Below are 26,469 nucleotides of genomic sequence, written 5' to 3'. Positions count from 1 at the left end.
TGACACAGTAACACATACCCCTTCTTTTTGGAAATGGGCTCCGCAAAACAAAGTTAAGCAAAACTTGTAAGAAAAACAGCTATGAAAATCACTCAAATTTTAAAATGCCCTCTACCATACACTGCTCTTCAGGAAAGTAAAAAGGCCCTATGTTATTCCACAAACTTTAGTACATCCACACTAATATAAAGGAAAAACTGAAAAGGGTGAAAACTGGAAAAAACAAACTGAAAAAGAATGCAATTCCAGAACAACTACAAAGAGGCAGAATGGAGTATGTCAAAAACACAAGGTTTTATTCTAAATAATGGTTTTGTTTATACTGTTTTTTTTCTAAAGTATTTAATTTGCACCTCTAAAAGTAAGAGACCCTGAGAGCAGCTTGAGGCAGTGGAAGGAAAGGGTTGGGGGTGGGTAGGTAAGAACAGAGACTTGTGAGAAAATATGTGCAGTGCATTAGAATGTGCAAAGGAGGTGGGGGTCGATGCTGAATTCACCGTCGGGAAGCAGTTGAGGGCTTTAAGAGTACGGAGCGTTATCTGCTGCGGGTTAAAGATCGCGTATTCACAGCCAGAAGGCACACCTGGTAAAGGGACAACCCAGGATAAGAAAGACCAACCCACCAACCGTGCAAATGCATAGATGACCATTTTAACCAGCTCCATTGTCTGGAGTGTCAAATGAAAATGCCTCAGGCACCAGATCAAGCTAGCATGACACCAAATCAGAGACATTGTCGGGCGAAAGGAGGGAGAGAAGGTGGACAGAGGCCGTCCGCGCATTTTCAGTCATGGGGGTCCCTTCCTCGTGGGGCCGTGGGGGGCGCCGAGGTCAAGGGAAACATGCGATGCCCCATCTCCGGTTTCCGAGCGCAGGCTGTCCCCACCAAAGGGCTGGCGACGTCTCTCACCGCGCAGCCCAGGAGCACCGAGACTTCCCCTCCTACCCCACCCCCAGCTGAACGCAGGGAAGACGCGGAACTTGGGCTCCCGAGCGGAGGCCACAGACCAGGTCACGGCCAGGGTGGAAAGCTCTGGACGAAATTCCGCGTGGCCACTGGGGGTGGCGTAGGGAAGGCAAAGCCCCGGCCGGTCGAGCTTCCAGTGGGACGGCACTGGGGTCCAAGTGACCGGGCCCCAACCCCCTCGGAGCTCACCCATCCCCTGCACCTCCTGGGTCCTCACAGTCCCAGGCCCTCTCGCCTCAGCTAGTGACCCGGCCTCTCGGGTCTCCCCGCTGCAGCCGCCCCTCTCGGTAACCAGTTCCTCTCCCAAACCCTCGCCTCGGACGCTCCAGCCGAGCCCCGGGCCGCACCTCCGTCTTGGTGATCCGGTGCCGCCCCAGCTTCACCACCGCGAAGTTGCCCTTGCCCAGCGTGCCCTCGATGTCGTAGAACCCCACCCGGACCGGCCCGCGCTGCAAGTGCCTCGGGCCATCCGCCATGACCATGCTGGGCCCAGCTGCTAGACACCGCTGACTGGAGCGCGGGCTGGCGGGCGGACTGCGCGGCTGAGCTCCGGCAAACGCCGCTGGGCAAGCTCCTCCGCTTCGTCCGTCCAGCTCTGCAGGGCCCAGCCAGGCGCGCGCCGCTGCTGACGTGCGCCGACGTCAGGGGGCAGCGGCAGGGGGCGGGGGCGGGGGCGGGACCAGGCCTAGATTGGTCACCATGGCGACCGGAGCAGCGCCGATGTCGCGGCGGGAGGGAGGCAGGGTAGAGGCTATGAGGGAAGACAGGGGGGGCCTGAACTTCGCGTTCCTTCCGGGCTCCGGCTCTCTACGCTCTGATTGCCGCTCTGCCAGGGGCGGGGGTGACCCCGGCCTTCCTGGTTCCTCGGCCTCCCAGCGGAAGGCCAAGAGCGAGCCCTGGTGGACGGAGAGGATGGGTGCAGCGACCGGGACCCGTCTGCTGTCTCCTTCCCCCTGCTCCGGCGTTTTCGGCCGAACCCCTGGAACTTCCCGCCAAAACCTCTCACCCGTGTCTACAGGGTGTCCTAAATTTGGCACCGGCAGAGAACTGTGGCTGAGCAATGCATTCCTCACAGGCTCCCTTCTTTCTATCCCTTTCCCATTTTGTTTCCATATAAATGCCTCCACTGTTTGATATTTCTGAGGAATCATGCTGACAGCATCACGGTCACTTACAGATTAACAGAAAGCGTTGAAGAGACCCTAGAGAGCTTAACGCAGGGATCTATAAGCTCAACTGGGCTTCGGAGCCTCAACCCCTCTAAAACGTATGTAAATTTTTGCTTACTTGAGCTTGTCTCTGGGGAGTTGGGGCTATAGTTGTGGTTTTGTTTTTGTTTTGTTTTGTTTTTTATCAGATTTCCAAACGTGTCGTTAACCCCGAAAAGATTAAGAAATATGTACTTATCGATTCCAATTTCTTTTCAGACGAGGAATCAAGCTCCAGGGAATAAAGGGAATTGCCAAGGTCACTCAGGTGATGCTACTACCTAGAGTTAGGACTGCACATCACAACAGTCTTCAATATGGTGACCCAAGGAAACGGTTACAGTGTTACTTAATATTTTGAAATATATTACGTGCCTCCAAATCTTGGTTTCTAAATGCCATTCTCCACTGAACGGAATCAAACTCTTTGGAGAAATGGCTGATTACAAACCAGAGAAAGGGAAAGTATTAAATGCCCTTGAAAATCTTGCGCAAGAAAGCAAGGTTTTCAAAGAATGATGAGGACGTGTCAAAAGGAAATAGGACATGGGGATGTAAAGTACAGCATAATAAATATAGTTAATAATGTAATGAATTGTGCCAGTGGGATACTGGAAGTATCGGGGGAACACTTTGTAAAGTATATGATTGTCTAACCACTGTGCTGTACACCTGAAAGTAATACAAAATAGCTAATGTAAACTGTAACTGAAAAAATTTAAAAATATATAAACACATAGTCTAGGAAAAAGATTAAAAGGATATATCAAAATTAATAATAAACAGTAATTATTTCTGGAAAAAAAGGAAATAGGAGCGAGCTTGACTGTACCTCCACTTAAGTGTGGGACAACTTGAACATCATGAGTGAATAATGATAGAAATGGATTATAATAACGAATTTTTTAAAGAATCTACATTTTATTATTATTATTTTTTTGTTTTATTTTATATTCTTTGTTTAAGATCTACTGGCTGTTGAGCCCTCCATGCTCACTGTTTCTGCCCTTCACTCCCCCAAGCAATACCTTATTCTACTGTGAGTTAAGTTGTTTGCAAAAGTGAGGAGGGAAGTGGTGGGAGGCATTAAAACTGATGATATTTCTGGATTGATGGGAGCAGTTTATTAGGGTTCATCTAACTAGGCCAGAAAGAACTTACATATGTACCCCAGTTTTTAAAAAACTGTTCCCATATATATTTTGCCTGTTAGATTAATGTGTTTTAATTGCTCTGGGGGTTCTTTTGGAACTCTGAGGAAAGCTGCTTACTTACTCAAGAACCACAAAACGCACACAGAGACCCACTAGAGCTAACCAACCCCTTCTTTAAAGTATGTCTTTTGAGCAGAAATTAAGATTCATTTCTATCTGATTATTGTTCTCAGTTAACCAGGCCAACTACCTACTTATACAATCTGGGAGTAAGATTTGATTTGGGGCCAGGATGAAGGAAATGGCCAGGAGAACCAAAATATTTTTGGCACACAAGAGTTCAGTGTGAGTTTGCAGAGTTTTGAGTTTAGAGAAAGGGAAACCAGAGAATGGGGAGAGGTAGTAGGGTCTGTGCCTTGAATATACCTTGCCTGCTTGGAAATGCCACTTGGTGTGCCACTGCGTATCGTGGTAGGCTGTAAATGTAATTCTGAAGAAATACATGTGGACTGTTAGAGTATTGCAAACTTGGAATCCATGAATCAATCCAAAAGATCTATTTCTCACTCTCTGGTTTCAACTCTGTATGTCTCTTCTGTGCTTTTGCTTTAATTAAATATTAGCTAAATACATTTTAACAGTTGTATCATCCAACTCCTGCTTTCCTCTACTCTCTCTCCTTATTTTTCATCTTCTTTCCTCTCCCCCCACTCCCCGCCCTAGCATTTATACACACACCACCACCATCATCACAACCACCCTCAGGAAAAAGAATAGAAGATAAGAGGGAGAAGGAGAAGAAAAGAGAGACTTCATACAATTTCCATCTTTTTCATCTCTGGTTTTAATATCATTGAGGTGAGTGCTGCAATCACCAGATTTCCTATTTGCTTGACCTTTAAAATGTAACACCCCCAGCTAATGCTGTGAGTATAATGCTGTTTACCATTGATTTAAAAATGTTAAGATAATGCTTCAGAAGGCAAAAGGGTATGCACATAGAAATAATTAAGGAAGATTACAAGAGACTGATGTAACAATTAATTCTATAGCATACTTAGGATAAAATGGACTTAGAACAAAAATGTGAAATGAGAATAGTTACCGAAGAGGTAATGAAAGAGTAATTTGAAATGTGAGCCAAGAAAATTTCATGGCTCACAGGGCTGTCTGTACATACTCTGATGAAGCAGAAAGCCCATGAACTTGAAAAACAGGTATGTACCATATGTTTCCTTGATCATGAACAATGTGTACACTTTCACATTTTTATCATCTCTGGACTGAATGAAAGTAAATACACAAGGAGGCTTAGACCTGGATTTAGATTTAGTTCAAATTGAATATTGGTGAATTCTTTATTAGGTAACTTTGCTTAAGAAAAAAAAAAACAGGTTACAAAGCTAGAATGAATACTTTGCTTTTTATATTACAAAAGGCAGAAAGTACATGAGAAAATCAAAATCACAGACTCATGCCATTACAAGTGCTTCTTCGTATTATTAAATATGGGTATTTCTGAAACATGCACTAATTTATCAAGTTAATGATCACGTGGATGCCACTGTGTGTAAGATACTATTATGAAAATAAACTACAGGATTAAGGTAATTTAAAGAAAACTTTAGTTCTTATAAAAGATGGGTAACCATGCCCTGGTTTTAATTCTTTTACATTTAGGTTTAGTTGTGGTGGACCTCCTTTAAATGAAGAACATATGATCCTCTCTAAACTTTGAAAATAATTTCAAAATTTTTGAATGTCTTCCCAGATGACAGATTTTCTTAGGATCTTAAATTTGAAAAGTATCTTAGTGTCATATGAGTTCATCTTCCCATCTGACAGAGGAATCTCTAGACATTTGACAGATGGTGTCAAGCCTTGTTTTACTTGTACAAACGAAGCTCTATGCATCATTACACATCTCACGTGTAGTATATGTGAGACAGTTCCTATCACGAGAAAATGCTTCCTCATACTCACTTCACAGCTGCTTCTTTCTGACTCTTGTCCATAGCTTTGGTTATTTTTCCTGGTGCAAGACATTACATATAAGTAGACACACATCTATGTCATATTCTTTCTTCAGTTCTCCAAGCACAATGTTCCCAAATTCACTGTCAAGCTGGCTGTTAATAGTTTTCTATCCTTTTTTTGTGCTTATCTGGTCTCTGGTTTGTCAGTGTCTTTCTTAAAATATTGTTCCCCAGACTGAATGCAGTAGCCCAGATGTAGTCTAAGGAGTGCTGAATACTGGCCATTGACCAGTCCCTCCTTTGATTCAGACACTTCACTCATTTTAATTCAGCCAAAAATTGTGCTAATTTTCTTCTTAGAAGCCACAGCAGATGATTAAGATTAAGGCCCACTAAAACCCCTGGGTCTTTCAAAATAACAATTATTGTTATCATTTTCTTTTATAAATGGAAATTTTGATAGTTAAAATATTACAGTGTTGATTTTGCTCATTGTTCCAGATAATAGAATCATTTTGATTCTTCACTCTACCATCTATCATGGGAACTAATCTTTAGTTCTCCGAGCCATCCACAAATTCCACCAGCACACCTTCTGTATCTTTATTGTAGTCATTATTTATTTTTTTTAATCATCTCACCTAGTACAAGAGTGTGGCTCATTGTAGTTTCATGACTGGATTGGTATACTGGTAAATAGGGCAAAACCTAGGCCAGATTTTAAAGTTTGCCATTAGACATCTGCCAGGTTGATTTCCAACAATTTATTGGTCAACACTCATTTAATTTGACCTGGTTTTTCATATAACTGTGAGTTCCAGGAAGATAAGTCTATGATGCAGAGATAAGATTTTAAAGAGGGCATGCGATACCAGTGTTTCAACGTACAACATGAGGTACTTTTTTCTCAGTTACTTTCCCTTTAGTTCATTTCTTTATAATACTGGGGTATTCTCCTAATCTCCCTCAACTCCACTGGGTTGTGAACTTTTTTGGGTGAGATCTTAGTCTTTTTTGAAATTCCTAAACTTTTTAGCAGAATGCAAAATACAGTTTTGTTTTTCATTTATTGCATTCATGTGCTAGGCACCATGGTAGACCCCAGGCATGCAAACATGAATAAGGCACAGCCCCTGTCCTTGAGAATTTAAGGTTTAGAGTGGGAGCTCTAAAGTCTGACTGCTTAGGTGTGAGCTGTGGCTCTACTACTTACTAGCAGGTGACCTTAGGAAAGTTGCTTTATCTTTCTCTGTCTCAGTTTCTTATCTGTTAAATAGTGCTAATGGCGCCTACTTCAGAGGATTATCATGAGGAGGATAGACGAATAAACGAATATTATAATGTAAACTGGTGAGAGCTAAGATAAGAGGTTTCCACGGGGATCTCAGAGGAGAGGCAATTAGCTCAATTTAAAGGTTCACATTAGAGGCTTCTAAAACATGAAACTTGAGTGGAATTATAAAGGTATAATAAGAGTTAGCCAGGTGAAAAAAGATTTTATGAGCATTTGAAAGAAACAGCACGAACAATTGTTATGAAGATATGAAGGGTCATGATGTACTCAAGTAACTACCATCAGTTGTGAACGTGGAAACTCAATAATGAGTGTCCACAGATAAAACAGAAAGATATATGGCACCATGTCGTGGAGGTCTTCTTCCCCTTCCAGCCAGACTGCTGCTTCTAAGCCCCCCCGCCTCCTCCCACCAAAGAGAAATTCTGAAGTTGCAGCTTGCTCGGAAGCTGCTGAAGCAATGGATTCCATCTGGCAGTGATGTGATGTGAGGGACGAGAGAGAGATGTCAAAGATTGCTTCCAGGTTTTTGATAGAAGTGAACAAACGCCATCAATTACTGAGAGCTTGCCATGTGCCAATCACTCTTCTGGACACTGAACGTAAAAAGTAGGTGAAATACAGACCCAGCCCTCAAAGAGCATTTAATATATTTTATTCAGACATTTAGTGCTTAATTCTCTAATATATATAAAGATATTGTGAAAGACTATTAAATAACTAGAAATCAATATATATTATATCTGTGTACTGGAACAAAATGAGTTGTGCTAGGAGTGAAATTTCTGCATTGCCATTTACAAGCTCTAGATACACAATTGTAGAACTTGGTGGAGAGATCTAGGCTGAAAATTTAGAGATTGATAGTACTGATAAGTTGATGTCAAGGATGTGGGTGGCAGTGGGACTATCAACAGTGAAGATGACATTTTGGCTATTTATTACCTTCTGCTAATCTAGGAGTCGGTTACAGCTCAGGGAGATAAACCCACAGATTCATGGGAGGCACGGTATTGAATTTTTGCCATTGTGACTCAACTCTGAATGGAATAAACTTTACAAGTAAGTAAATAGTCATTCTTTTCTAATCTTCAGTCTTGGAAAGTGTGTTATATTAGGAAACCCGAAACCTTATTAGCTATTAATTTACTAGTGGACCTGTTCCTTTTGGTTCTGTAGGTATATTCTGGGAGCCCTGAGTATGTAAATTTTGTTTTTTTATATAATTATATCCAATTTTGGTGACTTAATTTTAACCCAGTTTTAGCAGATACTTTTAGATTGGTGAAGTGTGTGTTGAACTTAAATTTCTTATACTTGTAACTATAAAAATTATTTTAAAATTTGCATTTATTTTTGGTTTCCAAGACTGAGGAATATATTTATTTGCTTAGTTCACTGGCCTAAAGATAATAAATACAAAAACAAGCCAATAAATAACTCCCCACTCTCTCCCATGCCCCCCTCAAAAGTTAAGAAGACAGAATCCTATAGCGTTTGTTCAGCATTCACAGAAGTGGGCAAATAAAGAGAAGCATCCCCTCCCTACCAAGGAAGAGAGGCCAGAGCAATAAAAGTAGAATGGAAAGGGAAAAAATATTTTAAAAAATCAAGAGAAAGAAAGTTTAAAGGAGGAAAATTTAAAGAAGGGGGGAGTACTTTCAATCATTGAAAAGATGTCAAGCAAGATAAAGATGAAAAGAATTAATTGGATTTAGGCATGAAGAAATAATTAATGGTCTTTGCAGAGGAATTCAGAATACCCAGGGCAGAAGGCAAACTCGAGTGAGGGGGAAGGAGTGAGGAAAAGTGAGAGTAGACCATTCTTTGAAGAAAGTTTTCAATGAAATACTGAAGATAGAAGGGGGTATAGCATCAGGAGAGGTCTCTGTGTGTGTGCGTTTTAATTGATAGATAGTTGAGCATTTTTAAAAAGAGCTAGAAGAGGGAAAGATTGAAATAGAGATACTCAGAAGTCATCTATAAAGAACATAAAATCTAGACCACAAGGGACTCTATAGTCAGGAGGTGAGATGCCTCCTTTACTTTGATGTGGATGGAGGAAGGAAGCAAGGGCAGCTTTGGATGCAGGTAAGCTGGGACCTTGCAGTATAGGAAGTTCACCCTTGGCATCAGTTTACTCTGTGAAGTTGGAAACAGGTTGTCCACAGTGTGAGAGTAGAGGAATAGGAGGCTTTAGATGACTTGTGAAGGTTTGAAAATCTATGAGAATGGGAGAGGAAATTGATTAGGACACATAGAAAACTTGCTGAGCAATAAGAAGTTCCAAGAAGGTTCAACTGAGGCAGGAAAACTATGAATTGGTAGAAATACCATTTTACATGGTCATGGGACTTTTGCAGCAAGGTTTGGTAGGCTGGATATCATACTGATACAGGGTTGGAGTTTGCTGGGTGGACTCTACAGAATGTCAAAGGGGCAAGGGAGTTGAGGGTTCGGCAAGAAAATTACTGAAAACAAGTACCATGTAGTCTGGATAAGGAAGAGGTAAAAATAAGAAGAGGCAGGGAGACTGACAGGAAAATGAAAGGTTCAAGAGTCTGGAGCATAGATGAGATGAGAGCAGGGCCAAAAAAGATCTTGAGAAGGTGTCATGTCCATGCTGGTATATTTGAGTTAGATATTATTTTAGGTGATGATAAGTCCTCAGAACGGGTGATTAAAGTAAAGAGGAGTTGCCTGCCTCTTCCCCTACTGTATTCCTACTTAGGACAATGCGTGGAACATAATAAATTTTCAATATATGTTTGTTCTAAAAATGAATAAAAGTGCTTTGTTTTCTGCTTTCTAGTATATTATACCAATCCCCCTCTTCCTCACATGGTTCATTAGTTAAATGTAGTTATGGTAAATTCTCAAAAGTACTGTGTGCTCTGAGATTGTATAACATGGGGTCCTGATCTAGTCTGGAGGGTGGGGGTCAAGAAGTTTTCCCAAGGAAGTGATATTTCAGGTGAGATCTGAGAAATCAGTAGGTGTAAGCAAGAGGATGAGATGTGGGGAGAGCCTTACCAGCGAAAGTAAAAGGATTTCTGAATATCTTGAGGTGGAAAGAAGCTGAAAAGGTTGCAACTGAACAACAATGGAGGTAAAAGGATGGGCAGAAGGGATATGCTAGGACTGTATTACATAGGTCCCATAGATACTACATCATGAAGTACATTTTCACCCATTAGACCTGAAAGGGGAAATGCTGACTTATAACTGTTGTTAGCTTATAAGCATTAATAGGAATTATAGTATTATATAAATGTCTGATTCCACACAGTGAAATTTGAAATCTGAAAGATTATATGTGTCTAAATGTTTCTTCCAGCAACTTCCCACTTCCTTTCTACAAAGCCTTATTCCTTCGGATTAAATAAAGCAAATGCGATAGTCTTCCAAAAACCACTATCAAAATGCACTTTGGTTACCTGCTGAAAGTCTCTAGGCCTCCTTCCTCTCTGCTATTCTAATTTTTTCCCATAGCTTCATAATTGGATTAATTAGGTATTTGCATAGGGAAAAGATAAGCATTGATTAATGAAATTCCAAGAAAGCAAGGAACAGCACAGAGACGTTAGGCTGATGATGGGAAAGGGGGCTCAGGTAGGTAAGTACTATAATGGAGATTTTGAATCTTGGTTTGTCCTGGTACAGCTAAGGTCCCAGGGGATACTTGTTTCACAGTTTTGTCTAATATAAACCTATGTAAAATCTCCAATTTTGCCAAGATAGAGAATTACCATGGGCTGGCTGCTGACCCCAAGATCAATCTTGCAGGAACTACAGAAGAAAATCATCATGAAACTAGGAAATAATGGGAAAGAAGAAAAACAGGAAATCCTGAGGAGAGTTAAGCCTGTTTTAAACTGTGCTCTCTCTGTGTGTGTACATCTGAAGGGCAAGAGACTTCTATGGAGATTGTCAACAGAGGTTCAGGCTGCTGGTATAAGCGTCCTCAAGGATAACAATCAGGGAGGAAGGGAAGCTAGAGTGTGGAAAACTGGTGAGGATTGACTGACCTTGATCATTTACTCACTCCCATCTCCCAACTCCCTCCAGCCTTTAGGGCTAGTGAATTGTTAGCTAGGAGTATCTCCTTCTTATGCCTGCTTCTACAAGGATGGTAGGGGGTGGGCCTCATGGTAGGGCCCTGACTTGAAGAATTTCTTGGTGGCATGATATCCAGCCTGAGCAATTAATTATGGTAGACTGGTGCTCAGAACTCTCCACCTTAGGGTTATCTCTTCCCCTCTCCTTGATCTCACTGGATGTTCACCCAGAATGGGCTTTGCCCTTTGGTTTTCTTCCATACCAAATGCTCAGACAGAATAGCTGATGTTATCAGAGAAATTACATGTTCACAGGCTGAAGTAATGAGACATTTCAATGTACAACTACTTCAAAAGAAAGTGAACCACCTGGATTATAGATGCCACCAGAAGCAAATATGTTAAATCTGATGGTTAACAAATATAAAAATAATAAATAACTGATACAGAAATCATAAAAGTCAAGAGGAAATACGAGGCATGAAAAATATGTCATAGTAGAGATAACACAACACATAAGATAGAGTAGACATGGCTAAGGTACAAATTAGTGAGCTGAAAGATGGAGCTCTTTGAGAATGAAGCAGGGAAGAATAAAAAAAAGAATATATAAAATAGATGAAAAAGATTGAATTGGAATACAAATTTCAACTTACAGATAATAGAAGTGTCAGGAAGAGGAAAAAATAAAAATGGACAAGAAGAACTATTTAAAGAAATGGAAATAAATTTCCCAGAATTAAAGAGGAAAGCCATAGCTGGTGTGGCTCAGTGGGTTGAGTGCCAGCCTGTGAACCAGTTAGGGCATGCACCTGGGTTGTGGGCCAGGTCCCTAGTTTGGGGCATGCGACAGGCACACGATGTATCTCCCACACATCAATATTTTTCTCCCTCTCATTCTCCCTCCATTCCCTGTCTCTGAAAATAAATAAAACCTTTAAAAGAAGAGGAAAGACCTCATATTTATTTATGTAGTATTAAACTAGAGCAATAAGAAGAAATGGACCCTAGTAATATTATAATGAAATTAAAGCTTTTACAGGCAAACGTAAAATTCTAGGAGTTTCTAGAGAGAAAGAGCTAATGAAACAAAACTCATCAGGATCTCAGACTTTTCAAGTGCTCTTACTGCCAAGAAGACAATGGTAACATTTTAAAGTATTGAAAATCCAAGAGAACTTTCAGCCTAGATTTATATCCAACTAAATTTTTATTTAAATGTGAGGGTATAATGAAAATATTTTTAGGCATATAAGGCCTCAAAACGTTAGTCACACAAAAACCCACATTGAAAATAGTTTTGGAAAAGGTACTCAAATAAGAAAATCCAGGAAATGGACTTTCAGCTAAGATAGAGGCATAGGTAGACACACTGTGACTCCTTGCACAACCAAAAGAAGGACAACAACAATTTTAAAAACAACCCCCCCCCCCGAATGGCCAGAAAATCTAACTGTATGGAAGTCTGACAACCAAGGAGTTAAAGAAATATTCATCCAGACCTGTAGGAGGGGCGAAGACAGGCAGCTGGGTGGAGAAGACTCATGGCAAGGTGGCAGCTGGTGGACTAAGCAGTGTCACATTTGTGTGTGGATAAACTGGGAGGGACAACTGGGGAGCGAGACAGACCACACAACCCAGGGTTCCAGCTTGGGGAAATGAATCCTTAAAACCTCTGACTGAAAAAAACCTGCAGGGGTTGTGGCAGAGGGAGAAACTCCCAGCCTCACAGGAGAGTTCGTTTGAGAGACCCAAAGGGTTCTAGAATGTACACAAACCCACCCACCTAGGATTCAGCACCAGAAGGGCCCAGTTTGCTTGTGAGTAGTGGAGGAAGTGACTGAAAGCTTCTGAGAGCCTAGCAAGTGCCATTATTCCCTTTTGGATCCCTCTCCACCCTCCCTCCCCCACAGCACCACAAAACAACCACATAGGTTGCCCTACCCTGGCCAGTACCTAAGGCTCCGCCCCTTATTATGTAACAGGTGCAAGGAGACAAAAAAAAACCAAAAAAACCCCCAAAACACCCAAATGAAAGGACAGATCAAAACTCCAGAAAAAATACAACTAAGTGATGAAGAGATAGCCAACCTATCAGGTACACAGTTCAAAACACTGGTAATCAGGATGCTCGCAGAAATGGTTGAGTATGGTCCAAAATAGAGGAAGAAATGAAGGCTATGAAAAGTGAAATAAAGAAAAATGTATAGGGAACCAACAGTGACAGGAAGGAAACCAGGACTCAATAGTTTGGACCAGAAGGAAGAAATAAACATTCCACCAGAACAGAATGAAGAAAGAAGAATTCAAAAAAATCAGGAGAGTCTTAGGAAATTCTGGCACAACTTTAAACATTCCAACATCTGAATCAGAGGTGCCAGAAGGAGAAAAGAAAGACCAAGAAATTGAAAACTTATTTTAAAACATAATGAAGGAGAACTTCCCTAATCTGGCAAAGGAAATAAGACTTCCAGGAAGTCCAGAGAGCTTAGAAAGTCCCAAAGGATTTGGGCCCAAGGAAGCACACACCAAGGCACATCATAATTACATTACTGAAGATTAAAGATAAGGAAAGAATCTTAAAAGCAGCAAGAAAAAAGGAGACAGTTACCTACAAAGGAGTGCTCATAAGACTGTCAGCTGATTTCTCAAAAGAAACCTTGCAGGCAAGAAGGGTCTGGAAATAAGTTTTCAAAGTTATGAAAGGCAAGGACCTACATCCAAGATTGCTCTATCCAGCAAAGCTATCATTTAGATTGGAAGGGCAGATAAAGTGCTTCCCAGATAAGGTCAAGTTAAAGGAGTTCACCATCACCCAGCCCTTATTATATGAAATGTTAAAGGGACTTATCTAAGAAAAGGAAGATCAAAACTGTGAACCGTAAAATGACAACAAACAACCATCAACAAACAAACCTAAAAAAAAAACAAAAACGAACTAAGCACACAATGAGAACAGGAACAGAATCACAGAAATGGAGATCACATGGAGGGTTATCAGCAGGGAGGGGGAGGGAGAATGGGGGAAAAGGTACAGGGAACAAGAAGTATAAATGGTAGGTGGAAAATAGGGGGAGGTTAAGAATAGTGTAAGAAATGTAGAAGCCAAGGAACATACATGTATGACCCATGGACATGAACTAAGGGGAGGGGAATGCAGGTGAGAGGTGGGGATACAGGGTGGAGGGGAATAAAGGGGGTAAAATGGGACAACTGTAATAGCATAATCAATAAATATATTTTATTTATTGTATTTAATTTTAATTTTATTTATTTATTTTTGCTCCAGGCATGTGTTTATTGAGATCTGAATCAAGGATTCCTCTGCAGGGCATTTTCCCATGGGATACAGCACCTGTCCCTATCCCCAACATTGACTCTAGCTGTAACTTTCAGTGACAAAAAAGGCAAAGGGGACACATGTCAATGGTTATAAAAATTTATACTCTGTGATAATAAAACAATCCCTTTCCAATGTGTCAGTGATTTCTGAAGAACTCCGGCACTTGGTGGCAGCCAGCATGCCTGTGGACACTTGCACAATCATAGCTAACTCCTGAGCACTGACGGCCACAGATTCGACCCCAGGCTTCCACAGTGGAAAAGGCAAGGGGCAGAGAAAGTGGTCAAAGGTGAGTGACTCAGTCCTCCTGGCCGCGCCACCATCCCCATGCTCACCACCAACAGCTCAGTGTCTTCAAAACTCAGATTCCAGATGCCCCACCATCTCTTTCAAATGAGTGTTTTAATGGGTTGGGACATCAGCATTTCCTTATAAGAACATACAAACAGTTTTTGCCTCCGAATGAGCGATTTTTAAAATTGAGAACCTATATAACCAAAAATTTGTCCACAATGGTATTTTTGCGCTGGGAGAAGAGACCATTGTAATGTCCTCTCCCGGCTCAGAAGTTTGTCTGCCTGTCTGTTGCTGGTGCTTTTTAATCAAAGAAGAGATGCAGTCTCTTTTCTATGTCCTATAGGCCCTTTTCTCTTTTGACCATCTATTTCAGGAAGAACAATGTTTTAGAAATCCTTACACTATCATTTCCAGGGCCTTTCTTAATTTCCTTGAAAAAGAAACTAAATTGGAAACATACAATACCAAGTTACTCAGCTAGGTATTCCCTTCCTCAGGCCATATAGACCACGTCCACCTGAATGACCAGCCCATTAAACTACTCGCTAAGCAACTGAAGATTTTAAACATTAAAGGCAGTTATATACCCAATCGACAGGCACACATGGTGTTATATTTGAAAAGCCAGACATATTTCTAGAAGATCGTGCCTATGCCTACAGTAACTAAATGACGTAGCCACAGAACAGCAAAATAAAGCTGATGAAGAAAAAAGCACCCCGCGAAAGTTCGAGAGCAGAGAGAAGAGAAGAGTTCCTTTGGGTTTATTTTGTGTCTCGTGTGGGAGGAAGGGAAACAGGCTTGTTAAAATTACTTTTCAGGTGAAGGTTTCTGTCAGTTGAAGCAGTGGACTCGGGTCTCATTCTTCCCGATCCAAAGCTGTCTGTCCTCTCATTGGCTTCTGAGGATGCGTTAGTCTTCCGCCGTGTAGAAGTGGTACATCAGGCCCACAGCCATCGCTGAGACGGCTGGGATGGCCCAGTTGGTCCACCAGCTATAATTAGAGTCAACTGTAGTGATGAGAATATCCGTGGGCTTCTGTATCTTTGCCCTGTCATCTCGATGCACTTCCCCGATGATGTATGTTTTGGACAACTCTCTGGCATCCGTAGAGTGCCCGATGTCCTCGAAGTTCTTGGTAGCATCGTCCCCAGCTTGTTCCCGTAAGACTTCTTCCCCACTGGGATGCTCCTCCAAAAATTTGGTCAAATCGTACACTTTGTTATGCAGGATAAGCCAGGTGCTCTTGCTGTGGTTGTGCTTCTGGATCTCTTCAAAGGTGTAGTACGTGACGGCCTTATCTGACGCCCCAGCCACTTCGGAAGGCAGAGAGCTGCACACCCTACACACACCACTGGAACCGGGCTGAGCACAGCAGGCGTCTCCAAGAGCCAAGGCCGAGGTATCCAATAAATATATTTTTTTAAAAAAGAAAGAAAACCCTGTAAATGATAGTAGAGATGTATGAAGTAAACATAGTCATACACCTGGATAAAGTTTGTTGTTATTTTTCAAAAACTAGCAAGAACCCAACGAAAAGCAAATGAGGAAGTATGTCTACAATAACTTAGACTTAAATGCTACACAGTAGCAAAAGGTGGTGTCTTTAAGTTAGACATTTTAAATATAGAAAAATAAAACAGGATACCTAAACAAAGTAGAGGAAAGGAGATGGCAGATTAATGGGGAATGGAGAAACTCTTCCATAAATGGATTTACTTAAAAAAAAAAAAGTTCTTTCTATGGGAAAAGGATAGCAGGAATACATAAAGGTTTCCTCAAATTAATAAGGAAATTATAAATAATCCAAAAGAAAATGAACAAGAAATAGGAATTTCACAAAGAATAAAACACATATATTGATAAAATATTTTGAGATGGTTAATTATTGATTAGGAAGGGCAAGTTAAAATCACAATGAAATACCAATTTATACCCATTAAATCGGCAAAAACCACAAAGTGTGACAATGCCAAGTCTTGGAGAAGATGTGAGTCAACAGAGTTTCTTATACAAACTCTTGGGAGTGAAAATGGGCATGACCACTTTGGAAAGTTTGTCTTTATCTCAATGTTGAACATTTCTGTATCCTATAACTCAGCAATTCTACTTCTGGGTATACACCCCAGAAAAAGTATATACATTAGGAGACATAAACAAGAATGTTTCCTGCAGCACTTACTGTTCTCTTACTGTTAGTAGGAGAAATACCTAAAACAATCCAAATACTTATTCATAGGAAATGGAAAAGTAAATTGTGGTACCTTTATACAATGGCACATTATATAGCAAAATAAATAGCTACAAGCAAAAATATGAATAATCTGAGCAATATAATCTTTAAAAAAGGAAGTTCCTAAAGATTATATGGAGCTTCCCACTCTATAATATTAAAGAAAGTCAAACAATATAATTTTTGGGAATATAAGCATGTGATAAATCTATAATTTCAAATGCAAACTTTAATAACAACTGCAAGATTCAAAGAAGGGGGAACAGAGGAATAGATTAGGAAGAAGCCCATAGGTGGATGTAAATGGTTCTTAATGTACTAATTCTTGTATTGGGTGATTGTTCATAATTCTTTATATTAATAATAAGAAACAAATCCACAAGTGAGTACATGGTATATATAAACAGGAACAAAGAGGGCCTTGCTTAGACCAATGATGGGAGTGTGTCATGAGTCCAGGATAATCCAATTCTGTGCACTTGGCCGGGAAACAAAGAGCAACAACCACTGCCCACCATGTTTTGCTTTTATTATTAGTTATTAATCCACACAACTATCTTGATTTTGGTTACTAATATAATCCCTTTTTTTACAGATGAATCAAATCTTAGTGAATTAACATAACTTGCTTGAGTCCATGAAGCTAGCGTGTGATATCATCTAGAATTTGAAGTCTCTTGTTGGACTCTATGGCCCATCCCTTAACAACTGGGTTAGGGTCCTGGTTACTAAGGCTATTTCACTCACTACAATACCAACCAAGAGCGGTTGTTCTGCTGAAGGTAACAATATCCAGATATGTGAATGTAAGAATTTGCCTAAAATTTAATTTTTTGCCACACAAGTATGCCGCGGCAAGTTGAGGAATTCGCACATGCGTGTCATAACAGAAAAGCTGTAATAAAATAAAGTCACATATCATGTCATTGAGTAATAAGAATCTGAATGCAAGAAAGCTCAAGTAAGAAATGTCAAACACTATTGGATTAAGAGTAGAATGTAACGAATCACTCTTAATCCAACAGTATGTGACATTTCTTACTTGAGCTTTCTTGTACTCTAACAAGCGAAATAGAAACAGACTCATAGATAAGAGAGCAGGCTGACAGCTCTGAGTGGAGTTTGAGGGGATTGGAGGGATCAAGCAAAAAAACCTCAGAGACAGATGTGGTGACTGCAAGGGGGCGGGGGGTGGGAGGAAGTGGAAGTGGGTATAGAGGGGATAAATGGTCATGGGAAAAAATACAATACATTTTTTTTTTAAAAAGTAATTCATTCCTCTATTCTGCATAATGTTCTTTTTGCAAGAATATAAAGATATAGAGAGAGTGTTCGCGAAACCTTTTCAGTGGTTGTAAATTTGCTCTACACCTAATTTATTCTACTTTGTGACCTCTTTCTGGTTTCTTATTTCTTTAAAGAACACAATTTGAAGCTTATGCCCCCTCTGCTGGTTAGCTACATTTTGTCAGAAATGTCTTTCTAAATAGCATTCATCTACCCCTGTGAGTAAAGATAATTTGATTCTTTTATAGTGCCCTGATTTTTTCTGGAGGGTAGAGTTGATGGTAAGAAAGAGAGAGGAGTATGTATTTTTTGTGAAGAGACAGAATGTCCTCATTAACCTGATTTGTGGGCAGATGCCATATACCGATTTGTACAAAAACTTTGGGGGAAGAATAGTGGAGATATGGAGGTCAGATTGAGAGACAATATCTACAGCCTTTGCTTTACAGCTAAAAAAACCTATTAATTTTCTTCATTCCATCATCAAATTAAATTTATTATGTACTCTCTCAGATGTCTGTCTTTTTGGGTGTGTCTCTACCCCATTTTTTCTGAAGTTGGTGTTCTCTTTTCCTTCCTGTGTTTATGTGCCAAATCCATTCATCAGAGTAAAATGAGGACCTCTGAGGGCAGAAATCACATTTAATTTTCTGTCAGGTTCAACCCCCAATTCCCAAATAGTTTATACCTCATGGTAAACAACAATTATGCTACTTAGCTACCCCTTTCAAATTGCCATGTTAAGAACAGAAAACATCCCTATCCAGCAGCCCAAGGAAATACAAACCAAAAGGATCAAAGAAAATACTGACCACTCCCCAGAAGACTAAATACAGTAATTTTTTGTGCCCATAATCACTGGCCAGAAACATTTCAGGATATGTTGGTTCTAAGATGTGTAAGTTCAATAATCAAGTTCAGAAAACATCTATTAAAATGACTTCCCTTTTCCTACACTCCTGAACCTCCAAATCCTTAAATACTAAAGAAAGTGAAACAATATTTTAAAAAATTCTTTTCAACTCATGTAATACTTGACCATAAAACCTTGATAAAAATAGGAGCAACTCTGAGCCTAAAGAAGTTAGGTACAAAGGCAGTAAGTTTCTGCAGGTGGGGAGCCAGGAGCCCTGGGTTCTGGTCTTGGTTTCACCAGGTTCTAGCTAGTTATTCATTAGATAGCCACTTCAGTTCAGCTTGTGCCTCAGTTTCCTTATATGTAAAGTGGCAATAATCCTATCTACTTTCTATGCTAACTTCACTGGGTAGGCAGGTAATGTCTGGGAAATCACTCTGTAAACTCTTCGTTTCTACGTTCTCTTCTCTGTAGCCTTTCCACAGCAGAGTAGAGGGGGTCATGTCACATTCACTCTTTCTACATCCATATATGTAGATGCATCCATATACTGAAAACGTCCGACTGTCCTTGGTCTGGGGCAAATGAGGCCGGCCCTGGCTTTAGAGGGCCTTCAATATCACGACATACCCCACCTCTGTATCCACTCACTTCATCCCTTGCCCCCAAATTCCTAAAGAGTACATGGCCCCATCTTTCACTTGGATATTCAGCATTGACATAACATGGCCATAAACCGAAATATCTACTTTTTACAAATTCTTACCCAAGGATATACATTTTTTATTGATTTTAGAGAAAGAGGACAGGGGGAGAAAGAGAGAGAGAGAAGAGGAAGAAGAAACATCCATGAGGGAGAGAAACATTGATCACTTGACTCCTTTATAAGCTCCAATGGGGATTAAACCTGCAAGGTAGGTATGTGCCCTGGGGGAGGATTGAACCTGCACCCCTTTGGTGCATGGGATGGCACTACAACCAACTGAGCTACTGGTCGGTGCTAAATATCCACTTTTATAACTAACACTGTGTAAGCCCCAGGAAAACATTTTCCCACATCACTTGCCCTATGTCATCAAAACAGAAGATGGCTGCCTCTGACTGCCATAAAGGTCTGTGGGTTGTGCTCCCCCCAAAGACACTGCTTTCAAGTGTGGAGAGCATTTGAGTGATGGGAGTGCTTAGAAAAAAGACTAATTTACCATTTTTTCAAGTCTTATCCTTCAACAAGAACAAATACAGCTTTCCATATTCAATTATTTATCTCCAGTAGGGCCGAGTTTTACTTCATGTTCACAAATTCAGGGTGGTTCCACAACTGTTGCAAGTGGTGGTTGACGAATATTTTGCAAACTTTCAAGTAATTTATAGTCCTCCTGAATTGTATATGTGAAGATCTAACTAAAACGCTCAGGAAGCATGATGCCAATTCTTTGCTTTGGCAGCTAGAAGGACAATAAATTCTGGAAAAGGAACTGTTTTATTTCCATAAACCATTTAACAACATTTCATTAAAATTTCAAAAATTAAATTAAAAAAGTTTTATTTTATTTTTGTTTATTTATTTTTTGATTTTTCTTTATCTTTTAATCTGCCTATTCTTTAGCCAAATAGCACACAGGCTGTTTTTCAATTCATAATATAGATATGGTGTTCATGAAAATGAATCAAAATTCTATTTGTAACATTTGCTACAATATACTATAATATATTAAATGAAATTAAAATTGAAGTCTGCAAAAATACTTTTGATTTTTCACATTTTTATATTGAAAAAGTTTTTTTTGTTCATGACAATAACTATTACTATATGTACTATGATTTCCCCTTACTTTCTTTTTTTTTAAAGTTTTATTTTAAATGTTGACATTTGTTAATTTTAATTTATATTTTCCTTTTAATTTCAGTAGATGCTTCTGAATATTTTAGAAGAGACATAACTTGTTTGACAATATATAGAAGGAATTTTACATACTTGTTTTTTACATTTAGCTTACATTTTTTATGAATATAACATTTCATATGGTTTGAATACACATGCATTTTAATTTCATATCTTTATTTGCTGGTAAAACAGCAATTATGTGAAAATCTTCATAACAACAGCTTAATTAGTGATTTCGCTAAAGTAAAATTGAGAAAAGCAGTAGCTATTCTGTAACTACTGGTAGAATGAGTAGGTGCAATGGAAATTTAAAAAACATTTAACCACATTTATGAGTATGAATTCTACCCCAGAGCAATAAAAATCTATTATATAAGTGTTTGTCAACGGGGGCTTCTCAAGTGTGGGTTCGAGATGTGCCATGACCGAAGAGGGGGAGGGATTTCTCAAAGTCTTTACTAAGCATGCTGTATCTGCTGTAAAACCAATTTTCCCTTTCATGCTTTTATTTTGATAAGAAAACAGAGTAGGTGGAGACTTAGACAAATATTTTAGGTAAACACAGGACTTTGGAGAAATATTTATTTACTGAAGATTGTGTTAGGCCACTTTCCCAGGGATGTGCATTTATCACGTGATGTGTGTGTGTGTCTAGTGTGCTTTTGGCACCCTTCTCATATTTCAACAGAAAAGTTTAAAGAGCACTGAAAGAGATAATAAACAACTGACTATTGAACAAGATTAATATACTTAGGGAGGGATTGACAGAATCCTTTAAAAATCCTTTATTTGAAGAGGAGTGACGCATTGCACTATGTTGCCAGCTTAATCGATTGTATTTGTGTGTGGCACTAACGAGACCAAGTCATTAATTCTGTTCCTGAGTACACTAGTTAACTGAACTCTTTTTCTTTGCTGAGATGGCCCTAAGTCGGCCAACCTAGTATGTAATTACGTGGCTACTGGCAAAAGTGAAGGAGAGAATATAGAAGGCACAGTACAACCTAAATGTTTTGAAAAAACAACTAAAATTTTTTCCACTAAAACTGGATAAGTAGTGCTTCTTTTTATTTTTAGGTGGGTTTTTTTGAGAGAGAGGGGAAGGGAGGGAGAAAGAGAGGAAAAGAAACATCAATGTGGGAGAGAGAAACGTCCATTAGTTACCTTGCCTAGCCTTCTGGTTCACAGGCTGGCGCTCAGTGCACTGAGCCACACCAGCCAGGGCACGTTGTGCTTCTCACATGCATATCTGTGCTCTGAATCCTCAGTCCCACTGAGGTACTGTGAAATCCTTAGTGAGTTGCATTCTTCTTTCTGCTCCTCTCTGCTGGCCATATTGTCGCAGTTCTGCAACAGAAGAGTGGTCATTACTAGGGAGAAGAGTCATACAAAAAAAGGAAAGAAACAAGAATGTTAGGAGTTAGGTGGCCTAATCCTGGTTCGACCTAGGGAGATAAGTTGTTGTGGAATTTGGAGCAGGTTCGCTGAATTTTGCTAGGTTCCCTTTTTCTCATTTATTATTGAGAGTTTTGGTCATGAGATGATTTGTAAGGTTTCTTCTAATTCTAATGTCCTGGATTCTTTTTGAACAATTTCCTGCAAAGTTCTTTTGTTTTGTAATTCCCTAAAGTGCAAACTTTATGAGATTTTAAAAAAAGGCTTGATCACATAGCTTTCAAGAGTTCTGTTAGGGTCGATATGTTTCCAAGCTTCTCAAAATATAAAGATTATACCTATAATTCTGATTTGAACTGGAAGTATCATTATGGATGAATCAAGTGTATTAAAAAAATTTCCTAGCTCTGCCCATTATAAAGGCCTAGAAACAGAGACCAAACCAGGAGCAACAAGCACTCCTAGCACCCAGATTAAGGTCTCTGTATTCTAGTTTTCTCTAAAAGGATCAAGGCATGTAATGGATGCTGTGGTGTGTCACCCAGATCCCCCTTTCAGGATGAAGGTCTCATTCTCCCTGATGCTGGGAACACCGGTGGCTTCTGGTTCTCTGTAGAGTCACTATCTAGTCATTGCCCTAACCAGGATTTCTCAACAGCAGCACCACTGTTATTTGGACTGGATAATTCCTTGTTGTTGAGGGCTTTCCTGTGCATTAGATGTCTAGCAGAATTCCTGGCTTCTACTCATTATATACCAATAGTACCCCACCACTGGTTGTGACAACCAAAAATATCTCCAGACATTGACAAATACCCTGTGGGGGACAAAGTTGCCTTGATTGAAAACCACTGCCTAAAACGAAGAGAGCCACTTCATTCAAGGTTATCCCTTCCTTCCCAGGGGCATCCCACATTCAGTAACTGGTTAGTGTAGGTTATAAAGGTCAGGCTCTCTTGCCTCACAGCAGGACAACTTGAAGGGATAAACCCTCTCCAGCCTTGCCGTGGTGTTGGGAACTACCCTGCCTGGCTTTGGTTTTGGGCAATCAGGCCTAAGAAAAGAATGCATAAAATTCTGTGAAACCTACTTTGTTAAGGATACCCTCAATTTAAACGATAAGGGTCCAAGCATAAAATGAGTTTGTTTCCCAAAGTTTTATGGGCCTTTAGCTATATGACCCTGACTCAAAATAAGCCCTCAGAGTTCTTTGAATGTTCTCTATTGTTTGATCATTACTGCCTGACAATGACTGAGCTTTATGTATATATATACCCTGTATTCCTATGCAAATTAAACCCAATAAAAGCCCTTTGAGGAACAGGCTCAAGGCCCTTCTCCTTTGAGAGATCGGCCACCTTTGCTCCCCAAGCAGATTATGTTTTGGAAGACTTATTCTCATCCTAGAGGGATGGGAGGCCCTGTGAGTAGAGCCCCCCCCCAGGCCCCCCCCCCCCACCCCGTGGGATTGGCTGTGAGTGCATTGTAGTTCAACTTCTTCCCCTGCCCAGGCCTACCTTTGTCACTCCCACAGGTATGATCCTGAAGGTAATCCCCAGTAAACTTCTTGCATGTAAATATTTAACTTAGAGTCTTTCCTCAAGGAACCTAACCTGAGACAGGGCTCCTGTAGAAATTGCTGATTCCTTGTCTGAAATAAGAAATATACCAAGTAAGCCTGGAATCTTGTGGTACCAGAAAGCAAAGCTATAAAAGAGTACCAGGGTCACGCCAAAAGGATTTAGCAGTCAATTTAGATAAGCTCTCACTGGTCAAAGATGGTCAAATTTAACATTAATAATGATAATAGCTCAATGAATTGATGCTTAAATTCATTTAAAAAAATTTGAGTCCAATTAGCCACCAGGAGTCCTTCTTAATAGGTATCTTCTTCCTCAGGGTCAACAGAAGAAAACATACAGGGCAGAGTCCAGAAAAGTTCCAATGTGGCTGTTTCCATTGTCCTCTCCCCACAGAGTTGTGCGCACCATTACTTTCCTAGAGTCAATCAATGTATGTCAGTATACACAGATTATTGCTGATCAGGGAAGCTCACCAGAGCCTTCCCGTCCAGAGTTTTTATTTGGTTGACAGCCCAGCCCTTCTGAAGTTGAACTGATTGGGTGTGAGTTAAGGCCCCAGGCAAACAAAAGCATTCTTATGGGGAGGGGCATGATTTTCCAAAGGATTAGATATTACCTCCCAGAAACCAAAGCCTTTTTTTAGACAATATTAAATTTTTACTACACATTTTGCAAAACAAAAACAAAAAAAATCCACATTGACCTTGAATCTGTTTAAGCCTTTAGGTGCAACTAACAATTTACAGGAAATATAAAGGATAGAGAATGTGTTGAGTGACACCCTAGGGATGCAGCCCAGAAATCCAGTTTATGGGAAACTCTACAGGACAATCAACCTGATGTTTACAAAAAATGAAAAGGAAAAAGGATAAGAAAGAGAAACCTATAGATTAGAGTGGACTTTAAAGACATATTGCTCAATTGCAATGTGTCTTATTTGGATCCTGATTCAAATAGAGAAGCTGAAAATATTTATAAGAAATTGGGTAAATGTGAATGCTCATTGGATATTTGATGATATTAAGGAACTGTAATTTGCATGTGATAATTGTTATGGTCATGTTTATAGAATAAGAAGAGTCTTTATTTCCTGAAGATACATACTGGAATATTTGCAGATGAAATGACATGCCTGGCATTTGTTTCCAAATATCCTGGGGACCAGTTGGTAGTGGGTGAGGTTTGGAGTGGAATAAGACTGATTATGTGTTATAAGAAAGCAAAAAATTTAAGTTGTGTTAGTTCATGTGTTCATTTGTGTTACTTAAAAAAAATGTAAATGGAGCCCTGACTGATGTGGCCCAGTGGGTTGGGCATCATAGTGCAAATGAAAAGGTCACCAGTTCTATTCTCAGTCAGGGCACATGCCTGGATTGTGGGCCAGTTCCCCTGTTGAGGGTGTAGGAGAGGCAACCAATGTATGTTTCTCTGGCACATCAATGTTTCTCTCCCTCTCACGCTTCCTCTGTACCCCTCTCTCTAGCAATAAATAAATAAAAATCTTTTAAGAAAGTAAAAAATGCACAGCTGTAAATGGGTATGTAGAATGGCTTGTAGAGCACAAGTGACCTTCACTGGGCCTTTCTTTTCTGCTAAGGTGCTTGCATTATAACAGACTGTTCTTAGTCACCCATCTTTCAGTCTTCTCTGTCCCTTTGAGAGAACAGAAAGTGGTAACTTTGATTGAAGTTGGAACTAATATGCATAGTAGTTGAAGCTATGCAGTCAGTTGAAAGAGATACAGATGTATATGTTTGTAAGAAAATGGATATATTTTATCTATTTTCAAGGGAAATTTTGCAATTTTATTAAGATGATAAATTTAATGTGGATAAACATCTCATAATCTGGTAAACTCAATGTTTTAAAATTAAAAGCTTCATATTTTGCATTTAACTATATGTTTACTTTTATATGTCTAAAATATGCCTATGATTGAATATTAAAATTATTAAGCAAAAGGAGCTTATAAATGATGAAGAAGAGAAAGTTAGGTATTTCAGAAGAATATTGAGCTTGAGTATCCCGTTTGTTCTGAACAAGAAATACCAAAAAGTTATTCTATGCCTAGCTAACAGAGATTTCAGGTGTCACTATAATATACTTATAGGAGAGCCTGTTAACATTTTGTGAAAAATTTTTTGGTTATGCACTTAAATAATTTTTTTAAACAAAAGTCTACTTCTGAAAAGGCTACAATTCCTAATACTTACTGTTATTTGATGGTATGTATTTCCACTATATTCGTGACTGTCACAGCTTCTTGTGTTTAGGCATCTATGATATATGCTTTCATCTTTGTCTCTTCTGACAACTGTTTATATTGGCTTATACAAATTCAACCCCAAATTCTAAATGAGAAAACTGCACAGATGTCTTTTACAACCAAACTATCTTTGAGGTTTCTCAGACAGCTTCTGGACAGCACCAAAGATTTACTTTCTGATTTTGTGAAAGGAGGAATGCTGGAAGTCATTAGAAGCACCTTGTATTATATTCTCTGTATTCTGAGAGCTGTGTGACAAATCCTCAGTGTGGGAGGATCTGACAAGTCAACTTCCCTAGATCAATTGTATACAAGGCATACAAGTAAGGTGTTGTTAATATCAAAATGAACATGTTTTAGTAATTGTGTGTCTTCAGGATGGTTAGAGTATACTCATGTTCATGTGCAAAGACTGGCATGATAACTGTCAGCAAAAATTTATTCATAGTTTTCTCTTTTCAAATGCCTATGCCAATTAGTTATATTAAAATATACACTTAATAGGATGAATTAAAAAGCCCTGGAGATGTGTCAATACCCTAGTTGTCCATACTGTGCTGCTATTTTCAGGGCAATTGTTGATTAAATTCTCACAAAATATTTATGCATTTTGTCTAACTTTTCTTATTGTAGGTATTGTTAGTTATTATAGCACATTAACCCAAAT

The 26,469-nt window shown here is 39.6% G+C and overlaps 1 protein-coding gene, 1 long non-coding RNA gene and 1 pseudogene across 3 annotated transcripts in view; 1 reads left to right on the top strand and 2 right to left on the bottom strand.

Annotated features, from left to right (window-relative positions):
* SIK2 (salt inducible kinase 2) overlaps window positions 1-1,578 on the bottom strand; it is a 125,390-nt gene extending 123,812 nt beyond the window's left edge. For both annotated transcript variants that reach the window (XM_024570821.3, XM_045204055.2), the window contains exon 1: window positions 1,315-1,578. In XM_024570821.3, coding sequence (XP_024426589.1) covers window positions 1,315-1,449 — 135 coding nt within the window. In that variant the 5' untranslated portion in view covers window positions 1,450-1,578. The remainder of the gene's footprint in view (window positions 1-1,314) is intronic.
* Window positions 1,579-3,727: 2,149 nt separating this feature from the next.
* Window positions 3,728-10,602, top strand: LOC123480804 (uncharacterized). The gene is made up of 3 exons (XR_006656917.1): window positions 3,728-4,187; window positions 7,560-7,661; window positions 10,386-10,602. It is a non-coding gene; the product is annotated as an uncharacterized lncRNA (long non-coding RNA).
* Window positions 10,603-15,209: 4,607 nt separating this feature from the next.
* LOC112314248 (cytochrome b5 pseudogene) lies at window positions 15,210-21,893 on the bottom strand (annotated as a pseudogene).
* Between the last annotated feature and the right edge of the window lie 4,576 nt (window positions 21,894-26,469).

Source organism: Desmodus rotundus, chromosome 5, assembly GCF_022682495.2.
Source record: "Desmodus rotundus isolate HL8 chromosome 5, HLdesRot8A.1, whole genome shotgun sequence".
NCBI lineage: Eukaryota > Metazoa > Chordata > Mammalia > Chiroptera > Phyllostomidae > Desmodus > Desmodus rotundus.
The sequence above is the reverse complement of the archived record's forward strand: the minus strand, read 5'-3'. Positions and strand labels throughout refer to the sequence as shown.